The sequence below is a fragment of the Labeo rohita genome, chromosome 8 (assembly GCF_022985175.1).
Source record: "Labeo rohita strain BAU-BD-2019 chromosome 8, IGBB_LRoh.1.0, whole genome shotgun sequence".
NCBI classification, from domain to species: domain Eukaryota; kingdom Metazoa; phylum Chordata; class Actinopteri; order Cypriniformes; family Cyprinidae; genus Labeo; species Labeo rohita.
In genome coordinates, this window is record NC_066876.1 from 15,996,166 (window position 1) to 16,021,348 (window position 25,183).

The following is a 25,183-nucleotide window of genomic DNA, read 5'->3' on the forward strand; positions in this document are numbered from 1 at the left end:
GCATTTTTCTCCATATAACGGACTGATACGGTGCCCTGATTGTGAACTTTCAAAATGCAGTTTAAATGTGACTTCAAACGATCCCAAATGCGGTTGTAAACGATCCCAGCCGAGGAAGAAGGGTCTTATCTAGCGAAACGATCGGTTATTTACATTTAAAAAAATACAATTTAAATACTTTTCATTCTCAAACGCTCGTCTTGCCTTACAGTCCTTGAACTCTGTGTATTCTGGCTCAAGATAGTTAGAGTATGTTGAAAAACTCTAACCATATTTTCTGCCTCAACTTCAAAAATCATTTCAAAATCATCCTACATTATTGCAGAAGTACCGACACAGTCTTTGCTGAGTGAACATGCAAAAAAAGATCAAACACCCTTTAAAAAAAAAAAAAAAAAAAAGGCTAACACAGCAATATAGGACGATTGTGAAGTTGAGGGAGAACATGAGATGGGAGTTTTTCAACATAGCCTAACTGTCATGAACAGGAACAAAAACAGTCCAGGCAGAGTAAGACAAGACGAGCGTTTGGCATTAAAAAGTATATAAATTCTTTTGTTTTTTTGAAAATACCGATCATTGCGCTAGATAAGACCTTTCTTCATCGGCTGGGATCGTTTACAACCGCATTTGGGATCGTTTGAAGTCGCATTTAAACCGCATTTTGGAGGTTCAATATCAGGGCACCATATCAGTCCTTTATATGGAGAAAAAGGCTGAAATGTTTTCCTCAAAAAAACATTATTTCTTTACAACTGAAGAAAGAAAGACATGAACATCGTGGATGACAAGGGGGTGAGTAAATTATTTGTAAATTGTTGTTCTGGAAGTGGACTTCTTCTTTAAGAGACCGTTTAGTGAGAAATTAAGATTTCCCTGTGGTTTTATCCCAACATTATAATTAAAATCCAGAGACATCCAACGATGCCTATCAATGAAAGCCGGGTCCTCAGATGACTGCATGAACTGCTGCCTCTGCCCTCACTCACCCTGAGTCTGCGGTGCAGTATCTTTATCTCTCTCTCCATGTCATGCTTCTGATCCTGTAGCTTTTTCATCGAGTCTACCAGGAAACCGGAAAGAGAGCAAGTGAGCATGTGAACTGAGGGCATACAGGGTTCACATGGGAGAAATTTAAAAAAAAAAGAAATGCACTGAAGCAGCAGTGATTACGCAATAAAAGCATAATGCATTTTAAAACTCATTCTAAATGTCAGCACAAAGAATAAAAAGTGACAGTGACATTTGTGATCTGTAGCACTAAAGTGATGTTAAAAAACTTACTTATTCACGGTTGCTTGGACCTACTGTACAATAACACAGTAACCATGTTCTTAAACAACTGGCACCACCATGTGGTGATATAAGGGAGATACACCAATAACAGCATCTCCTAGTGTTGAACATAGCATGCAGCTGGATCTTCAGCAATTAGTTTCAACATTTAGCTCAAACCAAATAAAATACACCTATTACAAACAAGTGTATTCGTACAGGGTTTGAACTGAACTCTGCAGTAAAGTAGATCTCCAGGAACGGCACTGGGCATGCCTGGATTAAATGTATCATGACAAAGAACATAAGGATGTAGAAGATCAAAATCAGGATGTGCAAATCAAACTGACTCTCTAGGTCGCTGATGATGAGGTTGTCGTGAAGTTTAACGGCTCGGTGCTGCTCCACTTCATCCTCGAGCTCAAAGATGGTCTCCTTCATGTCTCCGATCTCAGTCTCTTTCTCCTGCATGTCCTCACGTTGCTTCTCCAGAGCCCTCTTCTGCTCAGCTAACTCTTTCTGCACCTCGCTCTGGAAGTCCCTGTACTCGGCATCCAGCTAGACCACCATGAGATGAAACAAAGAGCTGTCAAACAGGCTCTTAATGGTTCATAAAGGTTAAAAAAATTTAAATTCTGTCATTAATTACTCAACCTCATGTCGTTCCAAACCTGCAAGACCTTTGTTCGTCTTCGGGAACACAAATTAAGATATTTTTGATGAAAACAGAGCTTTCTGACCCTGCATAGACAGTAAGGGTCCTTCCACATTCTTCCAGATACCAAAAACATCAACAAAATTGTCCATGTAACAGTGGTTCAACTGTAATTTTATGAAGCTACAAAAATACTTCTTGTGTGCAAAAAAACCCACAAAAATAACGACTTTAGTCAACAAATCTTCTCCTCTGCATCACCCTAGTGCATTACTGGTATTGTTTTTGGTACCTTTCTGGACCTTGAACATGGAAGAACCTTCTGTCTATGGAGGGTCAGAAAGCTCTCGGATTTCATCAAAAATCTTAATTTGTGTTTCAAAGATGAACAAAGGTCTTACAGGTTTGGAACGACATGAGGGCGAGTAATTAATGGCAGAATCTTCATTTTTGGGTGAACCGTTTAAAGCAAATGAACCAGTGCTTTTGCTCACCTTGTTGAGAGTGTCCTGCAGACATGCCACCTCATTGCGAGCGTGGCCCAAATCGTCCTCTAGTTTGGTGGCTTTGGCTTCAGCTTCTTCCTTGTCCAGCCTAACCCCCTCCAGCAGCTGGTGGATGTCGCTCTTATCTCCAGCATTATGGATTGAGTAAAGTTCAGCAACCTTTTGCCTCTCCTGCTCAAGTAACGCCCGACAGCGGCTCAGCTCAGCCTGGTCGTTGCTGACCGCAGCTTTACAGTCCTCCAGAACTGCCGCCATGCTAGCCCTCTCTTGCCTTTCCACCTCTAGAAGTCGCTCCATGTGATGGTTGCGCTCCTTCAGTGCTGCGATCACACTCTGAGCCTCTGCGTTATCCTGCTCGGCCATCTTTAGAGTATTACTCAGATGTTGCTGCACACCTAACAGCTGCTCACGTTCAAAGCGAGCGTTTTCTGCAAGCTCCACATAGCGTTGTTCCAGCTCCAGGTATCGCCCACTCTTGATGTCTTCGTCTACCGAGTAGGCCACTCCGTGCTCATCCAGAAGTGAGCGAAAGTACTCTATCTGACGCCCGCAGTGCTCCAGTTTGTCACTCTGTTGGCAGAGGGAGTCCATAAGCAGGACCTTTTCTTCTCCCAGGCGTTCATTTTCACCATTTAGCTCTTGCGTGATCTGTTGCAGGTCTGCCAGTTCCTGTAGAGTCGCTTGGAGCTCCTCGGACGTGCTGTGTTGGTTCTCCTCCATTTGGTGAATGCGCTCTGTAAGGCACGCTACTGACACCTCGCTGGTGTTTCCACTGCTCCCCTTACGAGATGAATTGCGACATGCTGGAGCACCACCTTCAGACTCAGAAGACGAGGAGGAACCACAACCCGATGGAGCATCCAAAGCGTCGTCACTGGAGGTCACCGCTTGGTAGACCTCACTGGACTCGCTGTCCAGGTTGTCCGTTGAGCCACTTCGCTGACCTCCTGTAAGGAGGTCCTCCATGGAGCCTGGTGCTGATCCCTCCACAGAGGAGGCCACAGTAGCACAGTCTCCATGACCTCCACCACCTCCAGAGGAGGAAAGTTCTGGACTTGTAGAGGGAAAACCAAAGGTTTTCTCAGCTCCATCCAGTCTTTGCTCCAGGGAAAAGCCAAGAGCATTGAGGCGGTCCTTTAGCATACGGTTTTCATTCTTAAGCAGGTTGAGCTCTCCACGAATGGCCTGGTTCTGCTCCTGCAGGAGCAGCAATGTTGACTCCACATCTGCAGCTGTGATCACTGCAGCCGCCTCCCTCTCAGGTGGCCTCTCGTCCTCCTCATCTTCCTAGAAGTATCACAACAGGATGTCATGTTACAGATGCACCAACACTATTTACTAGTACGTGTATCACCACATAAATACTTAAAAGGTTAGTTGACTCAAAAATGAATATTGTCATTAATCACCCACCCTCACGTCGTTTCAAACCCGTAAGACCTTCGTTCATTTTTGGGACACAAATTAAGATATTTTTGATGAAATCCAAGAGCTTTCTGACCCTGCACAGACAGCAATGCAACTGAAACGTTCAAGCCCCAGAAAGATAGTAAGGACATCACTAAAATAGTCCATGTGATATCAGTGGTTCAACCATAATTTTATGAAGCTATGAGAATACTTTTTGTGTCCAAAGAAAACAAAAATAATGACTTAATTCCACAATTTCTTTGCAAAAGTATTCTCATAGCTTCATAACATAACGATTGAACCACTTATGTCACATGGACTATTTCATCAATGTCCTTACTACCTTTCTGGGCCTTGAACGTGGTGATTGCTTTGCTGTCTATGCAGGGTCAGAAAGCTCCTAGATTTCATCAAAAATATCTTAATATGTGTTCCAAAGATGACTGAAGGGGGACTTATGGGTTCAGAAAGACATGAGGGTGAGTAATTAATGACAGAATTACTATCCCTATATTATAATGTGAAGTTGATCTAACCTCAGGCAGTCCCAGCTGAACCCTCATGTCCCTCAGCTCACCCCTGAGCTGCAAGATTTCCACGTCTTTGCTCTTGGCCAGACCTAGCAGATTTTTTACTTTGGCCTCCAGGGCCACTTTATCACTTAGCTGTCCGTCAGACTTTGATTTGCTCATGCGGCTGTCTGAGTCTGATGTCTGGGGCAGTCCACGGGAATGCCTGGGCTGGGCTCGGTCAGAAGCGCCAGTGGATGACTGCTTCTTACTGCTGGAGTTTCTGGAGTTTCGCAAGCGATCACGTGAGGAGTTTGACTCCTTGGAGGCCGTGGATGATGCCCGTTTGCCAGATGGGCCTTGTGAAGAAATAAGTCAAACATGAGAACAAATAAATAAAACATTTCATCTTACAAAGCTGAAACTACAACAGTAGTCTAAACAATGCTTAAACAGTTATTTGGTTAAATTAAACAAAACCTTTAAATACCTGAGGTGGTCTTGGTCTTTGTGTCAGGGTTATTAGTGTTTGTTCCACAGGATGTTGAATGAGTAGAGGTTGATTTCTTGCCTTTGGCAACACTGCTGTTTGTCCCTGCACTGCTTCCAGCCATAGCAGCTAAAAGATCGTCATTGCTTTTGACCTGTTGATCAAAGATTAACAAATCAACAAAAAAAAGTAACAATAACAGAGTGACAAATATTGGTTTAAGTTATTGATCTGTGCAAGGGAGTGGTGTTACCTTGGATAGCGGAGCTGTGGTAGGGCTCTTAACAGCACTTTTGCCAGCAGAGGTTCCAGCTGTCACTGTGTCACCTTTACCTCCTCCACTTGCTGCCTTATTCCCCACTGGCCTGCCTGCTTTCTTCATACTGCGCTCGCTCCTGGTGATACATCTACCCCTCAGTCTGTGCAGAGATAAAGAGAACGTAAGTTACCATTTGTGAGCCTGGACCACAAAACAAGTCATAAGTAGCATGGCCAACAATACATTGTATGGGTCAAAATTACAGATTTTTCTTTTATGCCAAAAATCATTAGGATATTAAGTAAAGATCATGTTCCATGAAGATATTTTGTAAAGTTCCCAATTTCCTACTGTAATCAAAACTTAATTTTTGATTAGTAATGTGCATTGCTAGAACTTCATTTGGACAACTTTAAAGGCGATTTTCTCAGTATTTAGATTTTTTTGCACCCTTTCCAGATTTTCAAATAGTTATATCTCGGCCAAATACTGTCCTATCCTAACAAACCATACATCAACAGAAAGCTTATTTATTCAATTTGAAAAAAAAACCTCACGTATGACTGGTTTTGTGGTCCAGGTCACATTTATAGATTCACTGTGACTACACTGCTAAAAAACAGTTGAGTAACCATACTGAAATCATCATTAAAATTCTTGAAAGTATCTTGCCATGTAAATAAGCTGCAGTGAAGCAGTAGTTTTAAAATATTACTAGCATTTGAAAAGCTTATGTCAGCCAAATAAATTTTGCCAAAAATAACCAACTTTTAAAACAGCAAAACAAGATGTTACATCACAAAGAGGACCCTCATGACCTTCTTGTGCGTCATTGTCAATAAGGGGAGAGTGGGGTAAGTGGAGTCAGTTTTTATTAATGGTGTGTTTAAAGTGAGCAAATGACAGTAATAGGTCCAACTTAAAGATGTACATATTTCAAGATGTGGTGCATCCTTGGGAATAATCACTTTGGATCTAAAATAAACTGCGTTCAAAATATGGCTTTCCAAAAAAAATAAGTGGTCACTTGGCTCAACTTGCACCCAGTGTGTGGTAATTTGAGCTTAGGGAGAGGGTAAGTATTAGTCATAAAAAATATGACTAAAATCTACTGACATTTGTCAACAAATAAAATCAAGACGAAACGAGGGACGATTTGGGAAGAGATTTATTCAGAATGAATCTGCTACGGGGTTAGGAGGTTAGATACATATGAACTTTATTATAGTCTATTGACCTTTATCCGGCAGGACATAAACTAGCATGCATTTGCTGCACGTCTCATAAAATGTTTAAAAAAAATGTCAATATCTGGGAGTAAGAGAAACACACTTCAACTTCCTTGCCCAATTTTTATAAACAAGGCCTTTTTTTTAATTTTCTGAACAAAATGAAGTTCAAAAGGACAAAATAAAAAATGTCGGTCTAAAATTAATAAAATATAATATAGAATTACAGTAAAATAATTTTTTATAATTATATGAAAGGGTGAGCCATTGATAACTTACCCCAGGACCTTTGGCTCAAATTACTCCACTTCTACCATTTTAACAAACTTGTATCATCCAGCAGTTTAGAGCTAATATCACACTAACTACTGTAAATTGCCTCATATTATAACTTCCGAAAACACAAACACACAAGATTTTTTTCAGATTTTTGTCTGTAGTTGTTCACACAGAAGAAGCATGAGACCTTGAACATAAAAAAACACTTTGAACAACAGGTTTTTTTTTTTTTTTTACCTAAACGTAGTTACCAATTATTCCATGAGCCTCTCACAGTGTGAGTAAAATGGATAACTCATTATATATTTGTGGTCACATCACCAATTTTGTTTAAGGTTGCCTAGAAACAAGGGGTGGCTCAACTTCCCCACAGGCTCAAATCACCCCGCTCTCCCCAAAATGTTTTTGTGTTCACAAATGATCAGTTCTGAAATTATATAACCAGTAAAATGTTAAAAATAAAAATATATGTTTAATGATGACGATAGTCTATTTAAAATGAAAACTATTAAAAATTAAACAAAAAAAGTTCAAAAAAAGTGTTTTTAAAATTTTCTTTGAAAAATGGTTAAAACAATTTTAAAAATGACATCAAAAACTTTTCTGAAAAATGTTTTTCAGTACATATGACTAACATTAAGCTACAAAAGATTACTTTGCATCTGGCACATTTTAAACCAGATATTTATAATCGAGATTTATAAAAGATAACCATAAGGTCTACATGATCTATAACAGTCTTGGAAGTTTTCAAAAGGAAATGTCTGTTTGATGTCAGAGTTGATGTCTGTAAACTTACTTCCACCAGGGGGCAGAAGGCACTTAAATAACAGCTGAAGAGCACTTGCACCGCTGAAAGCAAAGAGCATGTCTTTCCCAAGGCTAGTTTATCAGAAACAGCCTGTTGGCAAATCTAGCATGATGCTGACTGTCGCTGAAGCTCTGATTGGCTGTACTGACAAGGATCCGGCTCACATGTGCTCCTAGTATACTAAAGTGCCAATGAACTAGGCGTATGAGCACAGCTTGTCATCAGCTGCTGGGCTTGAGGCTTCACCATGAGATCATAGAAGAGCCTGCCGTCTGTCTGCTGGGGTGTTGCTCTACTGTATATGCTGCTGGAAAACAGTGCCTTAAAAGGCAGCAAAATCCTAGATGTGCTCAAGACAGGATCAACACAACAATACCAGGGCTGCCCATCTGGACAACAGGAAAACCTTCAACTTATTTTATCACTTTATTTTTAGTGAAAGCATGATCTCAGACTCGCGGTTCAAAGAAACAGATTGCAAGTAATGAGAGGGCAACAAGCTAGGCTAATTATTCTGGGCATCGCACAACTAATAGTGCCTGGAGATCAGAGCTATTAGATTCTATCATGGAAAGAACATCTGAAGAGCATTAATGGAGCCTCATTATATCACTATTCAGCTTCAAAGCAAACCACACCACAAACAAACCGCTCAAACAGGTCACAGCACAACAAGGGACACAACGTTCATAAAAAAAAAAGTTCATCCATAATTTCTGTTATCATTTATAGGGCCCTACGATTTGAAAACGAAGACGGAATCACGGAATCCAGTCATAAAAATGGAATTTACAGTATAATGCGGAAAGTGACATAATTTGCCAAATTGTGGATGAATAAATCAAAACTAGGTCAGTACAATTAAATCAAAATGAGTGTCTGTGAAAATTATGTTGTAAAAATACTATTTAAATACACAGTTTAACTCTTGAGTACTTGTCAAATTTTATTACCATTTTCTAAACTATGTTTATGTTTGACTGCAATTCATTTGTGATTATCAGGATGAATTTGTTCTGACACAGTTTAACTCTGAGGCCCTGTCATATATTTTATTACGATTTTCTAAACTATAGTGAACAAACTGTGATAATGTGAGACATGTTGTGTCTGAATACATTTTGGTTTGACTGTATTACTTAACGTAATAACAGTACTACTATTACTGATAATAAAATTATTATTAAAACATTATCTTTAAGAAATATTAACCATGAAAATTATTTACCAGAATTTATTAACCAGGAAAATTTAAAAACACAACACAGTATTCCTGGAAGAAAAAAAAAAAAAAAAATAATAATAATAATAATAATAATAATAATAATAGTAATGTATTTAAATATATATACACATTTTAAACCAATAATTAGAGATGTGTTTGATTAGTAAAGCTGAATGAAACCATTAAAATGGAATCCATAAAATTAATGGAAAACAAACAAAAAAAGATTTTAAACCCCTTTCACAGGGCCTTAAAAAATAAATAAATAAATAAATTAAATTTTTGTTACCCTTTTAATAAAATGCTGTTAAATTGTGTATATTTCATGATTTCAATTAATTAAACCAACAAACCAATAAAACAGTCTAAAAAAATAAATCCAGAAAAACGAAAATGAAAAAAACAAAATTTGAAAAAAACAAATAAATAAATAAATAAAACTAACTAACTAACCGTCATGTAGAATTGGTTGCTCTTTTCTGTGCAATCAAGTTTTTAAAAAAAACACACAAAAGCACCAGCAAAATACCATAAAATTGGTCCATATGGCTTGTGTGCTTTATTCTTCTAAAAGCATATGACTTTTTAAACAAATTGTTTTTGAGTCAGGTATTTTCAATGAATCAGTTGATTTGATTCTCGAGTTTAACTAGCTTGCAAGCTCCAGACTCCATCAACTGTGACTGAAAATCGCTTTCAAATATTTTCCAATATGTTTTGGAAAGATATTACGAATAGCAGCTTCGATTTTCCAAGCCAGTCCTCTGCACTTGTTTTTGGACTGTGCAGATCTTTCCAAATCATTCATTTAATGGATCCCCATCGTCCTCTCGAGTCTGATCATAGCGAGGCAAAGAACCCACTCCTCCTGTCTCTCAACGGAAGAGAAAATAAGGCCTAATATCTTACAGCTGTTGCGAGGCAGGGGGTGGGGGTATGTGGGAGAACATTTGCTCATTTCCAATTTACAGACCCCCCAATGGAAAAAGGCTTCAGCACACATTCCCTTAAAGGGAGAGGTTTGGAGCACGACTCCGAGATAGATTTTGTTCAGAACCATCCTGAAAGAAACGCTGTGTCAGTCTTCCAGAAATGAAAGCTGAACACTAAAACATAAATTGATAATTGTGAATTGTTATATTTAGTGGTAAATAAATGCAAAAACACATACAATTAACAACAAAAATGCCAAATATAGTTTAGCCTAGACACACATCCAAAGCAGGTCAATCAAAACACTTGTCCTCGCATACAAGACAATTAACAGACAATCACCTACTCATCCGGTAAACTCAAGAATATTGACTCATATAACTTGTCACACCCTTAACATGACAACAAGACTAAGCACTTTGCTGTTTCCACACCCAACTTCCACTACAGAATGGCTGAATCCCACCCAATCTTCAGGCACTGGCTTAAGACTCACTTCTTTTAACAACAACTTGATTAATTGTGTTCGAGGAAAATACTGTGTTGGCTTGTTGCCACATTTTATTTGTATTAGTTCATCCTTCTTATCTCAGCAGTTAACCTCCTGAAATACATGCTTGCAACGTGCTGACCAAAAAAACTTTTATTATAAAAGATCATAGAGTGACGGGACAAGAGAGAGAGGAAGATCTCATGTAACATCGATAATGAGTCAGATTCACATCTGACTCTACGCTTACTTTTTTTTTTTTAGGAGCACTTGTGGTCCTAACTTAAATTTAGGAGCACAGTCAAAATTTCAGGAGCACCTTCTAATCAATAATCAAAAGATCTGTTAAAAAAAAATTGCCTTCCCATTATGAGGTGATAATCTTAAAGTGATTTACTGGGGAATTTTTTCCCACCCCTTTGTAAAAAAAAAAAAAAAAAAAAAAAAAAAAAAAAAAAAATCAATTCTCCGATGCATCGCGATTCTCTCTTTAACAAAGTATTCAACTATTTTGAACAGTGGTGCACTCCACTGCACGTGTGCTTTGGTCAACGCAATAAACTGTCCTCACACAGCGAAAGCAACTGAAATGAATGGTTTCATAGCGCAGCACTTTTAACGTTCGGTGTGAAAGCCGCTAGACTCGTACGCATTGCTTGACAGTGTGTGCTTCTACCCGCAGTGTTCTACTTTAGATATGCTTTCATTAATGCCATTTGGAATGCAGTACTATTACATGCACAAAACTCGTGCACTGACGTACTTTCTTGTGCGCTTTGTGTTTGTTGTCCTGAAGATCGATTGCAAACTGAGAATGTGATGCATAGTGATATTGTAATATCATAGTGAGTTAATAATGACAATTGTAATTGAATTGAATCATGAAACCAGTGAAGATTCACACCCCTACTTTTAAGATGGCAGTATTGACATACGAAGAGTTCAGATGCAAAACCAGCTAAATCCATCTGACGTCTTTCTTTAAAAAATGCATTTTTATCAGGCTCAGATGTATAGGTTTCTATGTAAGTACCGGTACTTCTGATTGGGCTGAGGCTGGTATTTTAGCGAGTTTGAAGAAAAAATATTTGATGGACGTATAATATGTGTCGAGAGCATTCACTCAGTATCATCATCTAATTTTCAACCAAGATGGCTTTTAGCTGGTTTTGCATCTGAACTCTTCATACAGAGATTCCAACTATAAACAAAAAGCAAAGAAACTGCAATTTTGGTTAAAATGTAAGGTTGTAAAGATGTATTTGCACAGCAGAAGAATTAATTGGGGAAAAATATAGATCAAGAATTGTTTTGGAATCGGATCGTGACTCCCATAATCGGAATCAGATCGGATCGTGAAGTGCCTGAAGATTCCCACCCCTACTTTGTAATGGCATTTTTCTAACTTTTATGTAAAATTAAAAAAATATATATATATTTATAAGCTTTTTTAAAATTTCTAATTAAAACAACAGAATAAGAACAAGTAGAATAAGAATAAGTTAACAAATGAAATTAGTATTAACAAAATTAATTTGCACTACAGAGGTGGCACAGAGGAACACAAAAGTGGTTTGTAGGTGTATTTTTATTTGTTTAATGAGGCTCAGAGGTGGCATGAGTGCAATCAAATTTATAAATTCATGTTGAGATTAATGTTTTAATTATAAAATTTTGAATATAGAAATGTTAAATGATTTAAATAAGGCAAGTCACTGAGTCACTGGCAAGTCACTGATTTAATTACTGAATCATTCATTTATTTGATTCGTTTGAACGGATGATTCATTCAGGAATAGAGCAGGTGATGTCTTTATGAATGGGAAATTGAATCATTGACTCACAAGATTTGATTAAAAATGCAAGTTCATTCAAAAACGAAACAACGCTGTGTTTAAATTGAAATTTTTTTGTTTGTTTTTTAATTTGAATGGAGATGTGCAGCGGCTCAGTTGTGACTTGTTTTATACTATTTTTGAGGACGAAATAGAGCAAAATCAGGCAATAGTGTTATAGTATATGGTTACTTCGAGTACTGTTTAAAAGTTTGTTTTTTCCTAAAAAAAAAAAATATAGATTACAGATACAGATACAGTACGGCTTCCAAATTTGACCTGAAGCTGACCCCGCCATAGAGTGCGCATTAAGAGGTGCTAACAGAGACTCAACACTAACACTACCAATCCAAGCTCTCAAATATGAGTCATGGGAGAGACGTTTGCACGCATACAGAGAAACAGATGCACAGCTTCACACTCCTCTGTGGAGTATATCACATACTGATAGTGAAATACATCAAGTACCTGGTAGGCCAAGCCTTCAAGGCCTGAATGAAATAAAAGGAAGCATATGTGCGACTAGAGGTTTTTTTTGCAACGCTCTCTTTACCTTTTGACCGTGACATCGTTTGCTGTCAGGAACGTGCAGGATGAGGTCACATTATGAGGTGTGCGCTGTATATGTAACGCTCACACATGATTTATTACTACAGTGAGGTCATCATAACACTGTGGACCTTGCCTGTTAAAAAGACACACATGACATGAACTGAGGCTCCTCACTCTTCTGAATAATAACCGGTTTTTGATACCTAACTCGGATAATGGCAGTTGCCCTAGTTTACAATAATTATTTCAGCCCTTCAGAAACTAGGCGCTCACAGCCAAAATAGCCAATAAAAGGTGTCAGTGTGCTGAGAATTGACTCATGTGTCTATCTTTGTTTGGACTCTTTCTTCTTTCTCTTTGGAAATGCACGTCTCAGTGGATGGAGTTAGTGACGGGAGCACTAGGATGGCACTATTTGTTTAGTGGTCTTCATCGGAGCGTGATGGGGGTCTTGGAGTCCTGCCCGGTGCGGTCAGGCCGTTTGTGTTTGGGTAGCCTTGTGGAAAAAGTGAGGGGAAATTTGCTGTGGTGCTTACTGTGCTGAAAACTCCAAATTAATAAACAATATTTTGATTCTGAGAGTCAGTGATGCTAGCACTTCAAAGCAGAATACAGCACAGTCACATTCGTTTAGAACTATAATAAGCCCTGCCATGTCGCCCCAAAAATTCATTGAACCAACATCTTGCTCCCCATGAATATTAAACATGAAAAATGGATAATGAGAGTAGAGCTGTCATGATTACTCAATTCAGTTTGAGTAACTGGCAAAATACATGGAGCATTCTACAGACGAGAATCCATGAAACACATTATTAGACGGTTTTCCAAGGCTGCATGATATAATAAACCAATTTAAAATCATCATAAAGCATAAAGCATTTTGTTGTGAGTTTGGGTTTATTATAACGTTTATCTGGGAACTCAACATGCGCCATTTCATCAGATTTGTAAGGTAAATCATTTATAAACCTACGCAAACACAGGAGAATACATCAATATCTTTCTCAATATGCTAACTGTTCATTGCAACTTTAAAATAAAAGTTTAAACCCTCGCTGAGTTTACATATTTTGAGGTCCACATATTTCATTTCTAGAAATATTACACATTTATAGCATTTCTATCATATAGAAATGGCCAGATCTTAAAGATTAAGTGGAAATTTTAATTAAATGTTGTTTAGTCAATATTCAACAAAGCTTAGATTGCACACTAATGTGTAGTCATTACAATGCTTAATGTATGTTAGCTCTATTGTTTATAATACATGATGTATTCTAACAATTTAGTTCAATAAAGCATATTATTAATTGCTTTTTATACATTATTCGCAGTAATAATTAGCTCATTGGTATTATATATGTATTTTAAGTCATTTAAAAGGCTGTTGTTCACTTAGGTCTATTTTTATTATCACAAAAAAAGAAATTATAATTATTCGATTACTCGATTAATCATCAGAATAATCAACAGATTACTCAATAATAAAAATAATTGTTTGTGACAGTCCTAGATGAGAGGTTTCCCTGTCTGGAAAACACAATCGAAATTATGCACATGTGTTCTTAGTAGTATTTTTTAGAGAGAGCTTGCTTTGACTGCTCTGATTGGCTGTAATTCTGCAGCATTTTTTGCTTTGTGGACATATTATTTATTGCCCAATAGATTTATTGTTTGTCCCTGCAATCTTTTGCATACTAGGTCTTAATCAAGTGTAAGGTGATAAAAAGTAGAATGATAACAGCTTTCTCAGTCTTCAGCATTTCACAGATCACTTGGCTTCTGTTTAGTCTACACAGCATTGTGCTGATTAACTCCGCCCATTGTGAAACCTGATTGGTCCAAAACCCTGCTCCACATGTATAGTACAACAACACATATGTCCTTCACCATTTATGTTTCAGGGCTTTTTCATTTTTAATGCTAACAGAAATATTACCTAAAGAGTCCAGAATTACCTAAATACCAGGAAAGTAGTTACATCATGTCTGGTTAGGTTAGTAAGATTCTTTTAAATGTTTTGGAAAAAGTCTCTTATGCTCATGAATGCTGCATTTATTTGATACAACAATACAGTAAAAACAGAAAATATTATTACAATTTAAAATAAGTGTTTTCTACTTTAATACATTTTAAAATATAACTTATTCCTGTGATGCAAAGCTGCATTTTCAGCAGCCATTATTCTGATGTATGCTGATTTGATGCCCCAGAAACATTTTGATTAACATAAATGTTAAAAGCAGTTGTCCTGCTCATTGTAAAAGCCTATTATTGGACATTTCTTAGGATTCTTTAATGACTAAAGTTTAAAAGAATAGCATTTATTTGAAATCTAAATATTTTGTAACATTATAGATGCATTTAAAGTCACTTTTCAATTTAATTGAATAAAAATATTAACTTATATCCATAATAAACCAAAATCTTTGAATGGGAGTAAGTTGGAAAAAACTAAATAACTTGAAATCCCTGTTTTCCACTTCATCTTTTATCTGAAACGCTACTTTGATTGCACAACAACTTCAAACACTGTGAAACGTCTGAACAACATCTTGCTCCATCAAAACTGCAAGCAACACATCTGTTGGCAATCTTCAAATGCAATAAAATCAGTGAGCCCTTCCTTTAGTTGTGCTAGCTTCCAAAAAAACATTCATTACAAATTTATATTCACAGATATTTAAGAACAAAAATTATCTGCCTTTATGCCGAAACCCAAAGTCACTCTTGAACTTGACAATCACAGCAAGGGTTATGATGCCCAATGACAACGTAAGTAGTACTGATAGAAGGAATAACACGAGGGGCATCTTTTTCCCACCCGCACTTTGAATCATCTCAGCGGGGCTTTAGTGTTTCTATATGTGAAGCCGTACACACATTGCAACAGAAACCCTCCCACTGCTTCAGCTCTAGGAATGTGTTTTGTTTGGAGGCCTTTTTGGTGGTTTATTAGATCTTAAGAGGATGGCCTCCAAGAACTTTTTCACTTGGGATGACTGTCCTGCTAAAGCCAAGGATCGGGAGCAGGCCAAACAGGCTGTAATTCTTATTGCATAAGTCCCATTCCCTGAACACAACTGCATTTGTGATAAATAGTTTAAGAAGAAGACATTTTTCCACAAACGGAAAGAGAGGAGAAAGTAAAGGAAAATGTCTTGCCCTGCATCAAAATCACTGTGAGGTTTTCTTACCTCAACACGTCCACAAGCTCCTGATTTTTTTTCCTGGCATTTTTTCACACAGTCTGCATCAATTTATCTGAGCAAAAATGGAAACGGACAGTCCGTTTGCCAACTACGTCAATTAATCCTTTTGGTGGCATTCTGTCATTTTAGACAGAAAAAAAAGGAACTAGGTTTTTAATGATGTTTTTTCATTGGAAAGAATCTACGAATCTTGTTGACTTTGCACTTACGAATATGAACAAATATTTGTGAATTTATTGGAAAAGATTAAATGGTATTAAAATAGTCATTTGTGAATTTTGCTATAGAAAATTAATGGAAAATATGAAGAAAAAAAAATACAAAGCAATTTTTGGGTTAGCAAAGTAGGCTTTCATAAATGTCTACATATACAAAAAAAGTAATTATGTCTGAAAATACTTTTATAAACAACAAGGTCAACAAGGTCAAGGTTTTGACCACTAATGATCACAAGCGTGAACCCAGTTTTGACTGCCAAAGGTTAACAAAATATAATATTTGAAGCCATCTTTGTTGTGCTCTCTAAAGCACACAACGCAATAATTTAGTACACTTTCAAGGTTACTACATGTTTGAAGTGAAATGGATATGATAACTGGGACTAATGAGGCAAAAAAAACTTTTAAACAGTCTGTTTTGACCACTAAGGATGACCCCAAAGTTATAAATACCAGAAGGTTAACAGAATATAATATTTGAAGGCATCTGATATTCATAATGTATTGTTCCAATTGTTCCTCAGTTACTATTCACATTCATTATATGGAGAAAAGATGCAATGAAAGTGAATTGTGATTGACATTTCCTTAAGGACAGCCTCCAAAATCCATAAAAAATGACATGATCTTGAATTAACATGTGATTTTATGTCAAAACATAAGGAGCTGCATTTCTGGGCATTACAGACAAACGTTTGAGTAGCAAAATGCAAAAAGCTTACTAGGGTTTAAAACTACCTGTATCTTTATTCAGTACATTGAATGAACGTTTTAAATCAGAAGAAGGAACCTACTAATCTTACAAACATATCAGTGAACATTTAACGAAAAACCGTACTGTATTTCTCAGGTAAATCTGACATATTGACTGACATGACCTATCAGGGTTTGACTGTCCAGTTCGCGAACTAACCACCATCCCTTTCAATGTTTCAGAAACATAAAATCCGGTTAAACGCAAAAAACATGACCAATTTATGCACTCTCTTTCATCACTCCAGTGTTTGTCACAGCATGGTTGTGAGTTTACAGGCTAGCCGCTAATGCTAACAGGATGTGCTACTTGAACAGGATGCGAGGTGAAATAAATGCCTCATTTATTACCTTGGCTCCCTCCTTTCGGTCTGTATAAGCGGCCGTCAGGGTAGACGATCTTCTGGGTAGTGTTCAAAGGTAGATAACAAAGGGTATTCCGGAGTTTTAGGTGGTGTGGCATCGTTTCTGAGAGGCAGATAGCCGTTTCATGCTACACTGATGGTTGGCCACTGCAAACACAGTGCGACTGACAGACTATAGACAAACACACAGTAGATCACATCACCACACACTCACTCTGCGCCCGCCTACCACATGTGTCTCCATAGTACAGCTGTGCAGCATGAAATATTAATTCTGTTAGCTGAAAACAACTAACGTTTGTTTTCAAATGGAAATAAAGTGTATTTAAAAAGTGTACAGCAAGTTAAAGATATTTACGTGTCATTCTAATGCCGTAAATCTACAGTAGCAGCCTATGAGTAATGCACACGGATATGTACGATAAAACTACTGTTGCGATCCTCCTCTATCTTTAATCTTTCATCTTTATTTGTCTTAAATTGCCAATCATTTACTCGATTGTGTTTCATGAGTCATTCTGAATCATTCCTGCCCTGAAGATACAGCAGGATTAGCCATAATACACTTTGACATCATTGAAACAAAGCATACGCAAGTTCACTATAGTTTATGGATATGGGTGTTTTATCTTCGTTGTGCATACAGAATTATTTTAAGTCAGAATTTAGTTCATTAAAAAGCCTTTCTGGGTTGTTACATGTCTGAAAGTGACATGGATATGATAATTGGGACTTTATTTGTTTCTTGAGCAGGAAATAAGCATATTAGAATGATTTCTGAAGGATCATGTGACACTTAAAACTGAGTAATGATGCTGAAATTTCAACTTTTCCACCAGATTGTAGATTGTAGAAGTGTTTTGCAATATTACCGACAATAAGACAATAAATGCAACCTTGGTGAGGAAAACTTTTATCAGTTCTGAACGTTTGTTTATCTATCTATCTATCTATCTATCTATCTATCTATCTATCTATCTATCTATCTATCTATCTATAACCGGGACAACTAAATGAACATTAAATTCTTTTTTTTCTATTTACGTTCTATGAAGCTTGCAAATTTGGAATCCATCATATTTGTTGCCAATTTGGGACTAATATCTAAATAATAATAATAAACAAAATTTGTCACCAGAATAAAAGTTTAGCCTAAATTAAGCAACTATATGAGTGATTCTATAATTGGTAGCCCACATTTGGTGTCCAAAGTCATTTTTTGGGCTTTTCCCAAATGGTTAAATTTTAGAGTATTGTAATAATGTTTTACTCATTGATGTTACAAGATGTTACAAGCCATAACAATTGAATATTTTCTGTAAAAAACGTATATATCCACCTTATTTTCAGTAAAAACGAGCGTGGCCATTTGTACATTTTATGAGTCTGGCTTCCGGTCTCATACACGTCCAGCTACTTTTAGCTGTACAAAACAGCTGGTTTTGCTGCTTGATATAGAAAATTGATGTGTCTTACTACATAATTTAAATGTGTTATCTTAATTATGAACACACTGGTATGTAGTGTTTTACTGTAGAGTTTTACTGGACGTTGTTCTCGTTATTTCCCTAAGGCGGCGAATGGACCGGAAGTCTCGCACACAGGCTTACTTCCACGTTGAAGAATGGATAGCTGAAACTCATGACTATAACCTGTAACATCTTGTGGTTCATGACGATGAATAACAAATTTATTAAAATAATTATAAATAGAAGCATTTGAAAAAAAAAAAAAGAAGAAGAACAAAATGCCTACTTTTCATTAACATAGGTTAATGTTAGAGAATTGTTTATTAAACATATCAACAACAGCAACATGGGATCTGTAATTATCATTTTAACCAACTTTAAATTTATTATTCATCTACTTTGTACAGAATGACATTATGGCCACATTTAATATAACAGGTCTGCCGTAGAAGTATAGCATTGTGCAGTTTCAGTATTGTCCAGTAATAATAATAAACCAAGACTATTGTTTCAGCAATAGCGCACCAGGAGAGGAAGGAATGCTGAACGCAAACCACTGTATCCTAACGTCTTCTGGGGAGTAATGCTATCTCATATTGAGGACTGTTTAATGTACTTGGCCATCGGTCAGATAAACACACAGAACAGTCAACGGCTCTGTGGAAACAAGAGGATGAAGGAGTTTATTGTGATCCATCTCCTTAATCCACACTGTGCCATACTTATCCATATACAGAACATTTCCTCATCATGGAGGTTGGGTTGTGAAATGGCAGCCAGGAATATCTTCATCAGTACAGCACGTAATGGACCAAATAAAAGAGAGAAAAACGAGGAATGGATATAGTTGTAATTCAAGCGGGAGCTTGATAAAGGAAGTGCAGATTCCAGAACATACAATGGAATAAGAACAGAGAAAGGCAATGATCTTCAACACAATTACAGGAATGTCTCAGTTTTTCTTAGCGTAAAGGAAATACACAAGCGTAAAGATTCTGTGGCGCACAATAACTAAAGGAAATCTCTCCAAAAGAAAAATAAGTCATAAAACAACATGCCTGCATGTTACACGACATCCTAATAATACACAACTTCTTTCATTTGAATGAACAACATAATACAGATATATGCATATTAGCAATGATAAACTGAAAAATTTACACACACACACTTAACAGGGCAAGGTATTGGCACTATTCAGGATCGCAAAGTGCTTGCAAGTTTTGTGAACAGCAAAAAAAACGTTTTACAAAATGAAAATATAATGATCCCAAACCATTAAACACGAAAAATGTACAGTGTTTGAATTAAGTTAGTTTTTGCTATTTTTTAATACAGAAAACTAATGTAGCAGTGATATTATTCTGATGGAGGACTCCAATATTCATTTTAATATACTGAGTCCATCAGTTACTGTTAATACAGTATGCATTTCCTACAATACCTTAAATGATATAAAGATTTAAAACTATTTTATGTTTTGTTTCCTAAGTTATGTAAGGTTTCCAGTTTGAATAGTACTGAAAAAAAAATGTGTTATAGTCATATAATATCATGTGGTGTGACCCATATGCGCTGTATTGGTTTAATATAGGCTCAGTAATCCAATATTAAGTGGATGCAACAGAAATATTTTCATAAAACAAAAGGAATGTACTTTCTTGGGAATCATGGGAGTGGTAGAAACTGTAATTGTGTTGTATATTCTTTTTAGTTATGAACTAATGTGCTATGTTGACTACAGTCACACGTTGGTTAAAGAATCTCAGATTTTACTTCTCTGCAATGTTTTATCCATCAGAAAGGGGCCATATAAATGTGTTCCTCCTTATGATTTGCGTATTCAGATGTTCCGTAGCCCTCGCCACGGGAAGACATAAATCACAGGTGAGCAAATCAAATAAAACGTTTATGGAAAACTGGAATGTGTGATTCTTTATAAACCCACAGTGCTGAAAGGACAAGAGAAAATGCAAGAGTAACATTCACTATCCAATAATCTTGGCACTCAAAGCGTGAGCCACCATTCATTCAGAATTACAACGGATGACAGTGAAAATAAGCAACATCACCTGCATGTTGAATGTAACTCTAAGTGCTTGCAACAGTGAGTCCGTGAGAAGATATCAGACTGGCTCGTCATTCTTCACTGTAAATTTCTACAGAAATATCAACAGAATGATACTGATGCAGGGAATTCGCTCCACTTGGAAGATTTCAGTAGGATGTTGGTGCCCTCCATTGGTCACATGCTGAATCGCTTCAGTCCCAGTGCATTTTACACCATAATGCACCTGAGCTCCGTCTCAAACCTCTGTGGAGAAGAGCATACTCTGCCGTTTACTATCCGGCGTAGGGATCGCCTCCAGTTGCAAGAAGTACAGTAATACCTGGACCTATAAGGACGGAAAGGAACAAACTGATCAGTATATCTAACTAATATGTCAATATTCACATCAACTATTATTCTGTATATGACATCATTTTGATGCTTTCAGACCTCAGGACAGTTTTTGGGGATATATTTTCTCCATATAGTGGACTTTAATGGTGGCTAACAGGTGGAAGGGCTGAATTGCAGTTTCAATGCAGCTTCAAAGAGCTCTACACAATCCCAGACAAGGAATAAGGGTCTTATCTAGCGAAACGATCTGTCATTTTCTAAAAAAAAAAAAAACAATTTATATAATTTTTAACCACAAATGCTCATCTTGCACTAGCTCTGTGATGTGCACGCGCAACTTGACGCATTGCGTAATCATGTTGGAAAAGTCACATATGGTTAGTTCTTCATCTGTGTACTTCTGTACTTCTATTCAAAAAGGTAGAGTAGGGTGAAAAACTCCATCTCATTCTCTTCTCCAACTTCAAAATCTCCGATATAGTTGTTTCGACAAAGGCTGTTTGATAAAAGACTTCGCTTTGTAAACACAGGGTCGGTACTTCCACCTACGTCACGCGCGACCTTTCTAACGGAGGTTGTGCTGGTGCAAGATGAGCAATTGTGGTTAAAAAGTATATAAATTTTAATTTTTTAGAAAATGACCAATCGTTTCGCTAGATAAGACCCTTATTCCTCAGCTGGGATCGTGTAGAGCTTTTTGAAGCTGCACTGAAACTGCAATTTGGACCTTCAACCTGTTGATCCCCATTGAAGTCCACTATATGGGGAAAAATCCTTTGAATCGTTTAATCAAAAACTTTTTCTTTTCAACTGAAGAAAGAAAGACATAAATCTCTCGGATGACACTGGGGTAAGTAAATTATCAGGAAATTTTTATTCTGGAAATGAATTAATCCTTTAAACTGTAGTATAGCATGTGCATTACCTGAGACATAACCTCAAGAGACCAGCTGTCACTCATAGAGATGGGCTGCGTGGGATTGGCTGGAATTTTACTGTCCTTTTCAGAGGGGCGAAGGAGAGTCGGGCCGAATACTGTGGCGAGATTGTGGAAGGACATCTTGTTGACGCTCTCATTCTCTGCAACCCTAAGGGGAAATAAAAAAGAACGCTTCAGTCAGCATGTTTTAGTGAATTGTGCTTGCCTTCCCATAAAAATCAGCCATCTCAAAAGAAACAAATGAATTTACACAGTTTAATTTATCCTTCTGCTTATTAAAGACTGGTTGTGAATTATGAGGTTAATTGTGATTATCCTACAGATAAAGCTAAAGATCTGGTGTTTTAGGTGGTTTCTATGATATTTTGATTCTAGATTGCGATTATGTTATTGCAAACACCAGTTCAATCCGTAAATTTTCACTTATGAATCACGTTATTGAAATAGCTTGATGGGATCAGACGGCACCTCTTTAGATGGTCCAGAAGAAACAGGAAGGTCAGCAGGTTGGGTTCGGGTAGCGAGAGCAATAAATTAAGCATACAGCTTTCCTTTGCCACACTGTCTGATAGTGCTGTAGAAAATGAATAAACAAAAATAAATGATTAACATGAACTGTTTTAAATAAACGATTACACATTAGAACTTCACTTCCAGAATAAAAATTTCGTGATAATTTACTCTTCCCGATGTCATTCTAGATGTTCATGTCTTTCTTTCTTCAGTCGAAAAGAAATTGTTTTTTGAGGGAAACCAGGATTTTTCTCCATATAGTGAACTTCAATGGGGATCAGCGGGTTTCTGTGGAGCTTCAAAGGTCTCTACACAATCCCAGCCGAGGAATAAGGGTCTTATCTAGCGAAAAACGATTGGCCATTTTCTAAAAAAAATTACAACTACATTACAACTACAAAAAATTTAACTACAAATGCTCATCTTGCACTAGCGAAATAATCAGCCTTTAAAAAAATTTAAATAAATAAATTACATACAAAAAAGTATATAATATATCTTGTATTAGCTCGACCTCACGCATTACGTAGTCACGTTGGAAAGGTCACGTGTGACAGAGTACCCAACCCAGTGTTTACAAAGCAAACCTGCAAATAAAGTCAAACGGCCTTTACAAAAATAAAAAAAAGGTCAAATCAACGATGCACGTGACCTTTTTTCCAATGTGATTACATAATGTGTGAAGTTGTAGAGCTAGTACAAGATGAGCATTTGTGGTTAAAAAGTATATAAATGTAATTTTTTTTTTTCTGAAAATGGCAGATCGTTTCGCTAGATAAGCCTTGGGTGGGATCGTATAGAGCCATTTGAAGCTGCAATTTGGACCTTCAACCCACTGGCCACCACTGAAGTCCATTATATGGAGAAAAATGCTGGAATGTTTTCCTCAAAAACCTTAATTTCTTTTTGACTGAAAATAGAAAGACATCTTGGATGACATGGGGGTGAGTAAATTATCAGGATTTTTTTATTCTGGAAGTAGTGAAGTAATCCTTTAAAAACACTCAACTGACCGATGCCTTCAGTGAAATTTGAGTAGAGTTCATCGGTGAAGAGGGGCTCAGGAAGCTCTCTGAAATAAAGCTTCAGCGTTCCAGCGATGGCATTGACATCCATCTCACTCATCATAACCGAAACGTCTTTATTGTCTGTTAAATCACAGGAAAAAAATAAAAACATTTTAGCCATAAGAAAAATTTAGTTAGGTTCAGAGGTTGCGTTAGACTTTTAAATTGTCCGTCAACAGGGTTGTAAAAATACCATCATAATCTATTACCCGTCATTATGATTTTCATATTTTAATTATAACAACACATTTATTTACTTTCATTTTTAGATTCTCATTTTAACAAACCACTATCAATTCTTAAATCCAAATCGATCTTTTGGTCTATGCTGTTTTCTGTTGATTAATGAACAGTACATAGTGCACCTGCTTTGTTACTTTTGATATAAAACAAAGTCTCAGAATTCAAATTCTGTCCATTTCATTAGGAAATTTAAGCAATAAATACCATTTTGGCGCTCTTTAAAATGGTGTGATAGTTCATTGTAGCTAAAGTGGGAAAGGCTACTTGCTTGGCATGTGTGTAACGAATCAAACGCATAGCAAAACTTTCATGACAACTTTGTTTATGTTCTGGATCCCGTGCTCTGCTGTCACGCTGGATCGCACTCGCTACCAACTGGACAGGGATGGGAATTACAGATACAATTTACAATAGATCACCCCCAGTGTAATCTGTCAAATGGACGGACGGCCTTCAGAATTTTCGACAGACAATTTTGGTTAATGCAACATCTGAGTTCATCCCTACAAGAAGTACTGAAGTACTCACTGGCATCAAAGGCAGCTTTCAGGGCCTGGATGTCTGTGGCCACACCAGAGACACGATAGATGCCCACTTCCTCCATTCCTCTGCGCTCAATCTCCTCCACACACTGTCTCACAATAAGAGGCACTTTGGAGTGCTCCCGTCTAAGAATAACAAACACACATGAATCAACAACCAACATCTGGAAAATATATTTCAAATGATCTTTGCTTATTTTTTTGGTATTAAAGCTGTAAATACTATGACCACAGATTATGGGACATCTTAACAGAAGCTTTTTGTTTAAATGTATTTCCCATGGAAAAAATAATATTAGTGTTTTATTTTTAAAAGATACATTTTCTTGGCACATTTCTGGGACGTAAAAAACCCCCCCAGCATATTCTGAGAGCTTGATTATTTGTTCACTATGAAAGGAAAAATTACTTCACTGTAACGTTCTTATAGACTATATTTAAACCTACATCTACATTATCCTGTCACAGCATTCCAATATCCCAAAATCAACATCATAATGAGACCACCTGAGAAAATAAAAAATCTGTCCACCATATACTAAAAAAACAACAAACTAGAGGGCAATATGCATCGCTGTTAAACTGTCAAACTACGAAAAATGCATATCTGAGAGTCTAATTCCTAAATCCACAGTCTTGTTTTTATTGCAGTCCTCTGAGGGAAGCCCTTGGAAAACCCTTGCCTTTAATAATCATTTCTTCCTGTTTCTCAGGAAGTCTATAATGGGGTTGTTTTCTGTTTTCCTTTCTGCTTTTAAGAACCCTTCTGACAGAGACCACCTTTCCTCTGCTTTATTAAAAGGAAGTTTCCACCTCCTTATTTTTATGAGCCCTAGTTTGAGTCATGTGGGTCTAGGAAAACACTCAGAGAAGCGTCCCTGTGTCCTCTAAATTATGGGAAACATGGCAGACATCTGACTGGTGTTGCTCTTGGAGGGAAAGATGTGTGAGTGGAACGTGACTGCATTCATTACTGATTCATAAAACTGCCATAAA

At 37.0% G+C, this 25,183-nt stretch overlaps 2 protein-coding genes across 5 annotated transcripts in view; both read right to left on the reverse strand.

The window, feature by feature from the left end:
- Positions 1 to 17,205, reverse strand: part of specc1la (sperm antigen with calponin homology and coiled-coil domains 1-like a) — a 34,306-nt gene extending 17,101 nt beyond the window's left edge. The window contains exons 1-7 of the mRNA XM_051117006.1: positions 16,996 to 17,205; positions 5,099 to 5,264; positions 4,846 to 4,999; positions 4,383 to 4,714; positions 2,425 to 3,723; positions 1,626 to 1,833; positions 990 to 1,063 (exon numbers count right to left, since the gene is read on the reverse strand). Coding sequence (XP_050972963.1) covers positions 990 to 1,063; positions 1,626 to 1,833; positions 2,425 to 3,723; positions 4,383 to 4,714; positions 4,846 to 4,999; positions 5,099 to 5,227 — 2,196 coding nt within the window. The 5' untranslated portion in view covers positions 5,228 to 5,264; positions 16,996 to 17,205. The remainder of the gene's footprint in view (positions 1 to 989; positions 1,064 to 1,625; positions 1,834 to 2,424; positions 3,724 to 4,382; positions 4,715 to 4,845; positions 5,000 to 5,098; positions 5,265 to 16,995) is intronic.
- A 1,929-nt stretch (positions 17,206 to 19,134) lies between these two features.
- Positions 19,135 to 25,183, reverse strand: part of si:dkey-91m11.5 (PH_BCR_vertebrate and RhoGAP_Bcr domain-containing protein) — a 68,113-nt gene continuing 62,064 nt past the window's right edge. For all 4 annotated transcript variants that reach the window (XM_051117047.1, XM_051117048.1, XM_051117049.1 and 1 more), the window contains 5 exons: positions 24,174 to 24,313; positions 23,349 to 23,483; positions 22,291 to 22,396; positions 21,808 to 21,970; positions 19,135 to 20,874 (listed from right to left, as the gene is read on the reverse strand). In XM_051117047.1, the coding sequence (XP_050973004.1) occupies positions 20,785 to 20,874; positions 21,808 to 21,970; positions 22,291 to 22,396; positions 23,349 to 23,483; positions 24,174 to 24,313 (634 nt within the window). In that variant the 3' untranslated portion in view covers positions 19,135 to 20,784. The remainder of the gene's footprint in view (positions 20,875 to 21,807; positions 21,971 to 22,290; positions 22,397 to 23,348; positions 23,484 to 24,173; positions 24,314 to 25,183) is intronic.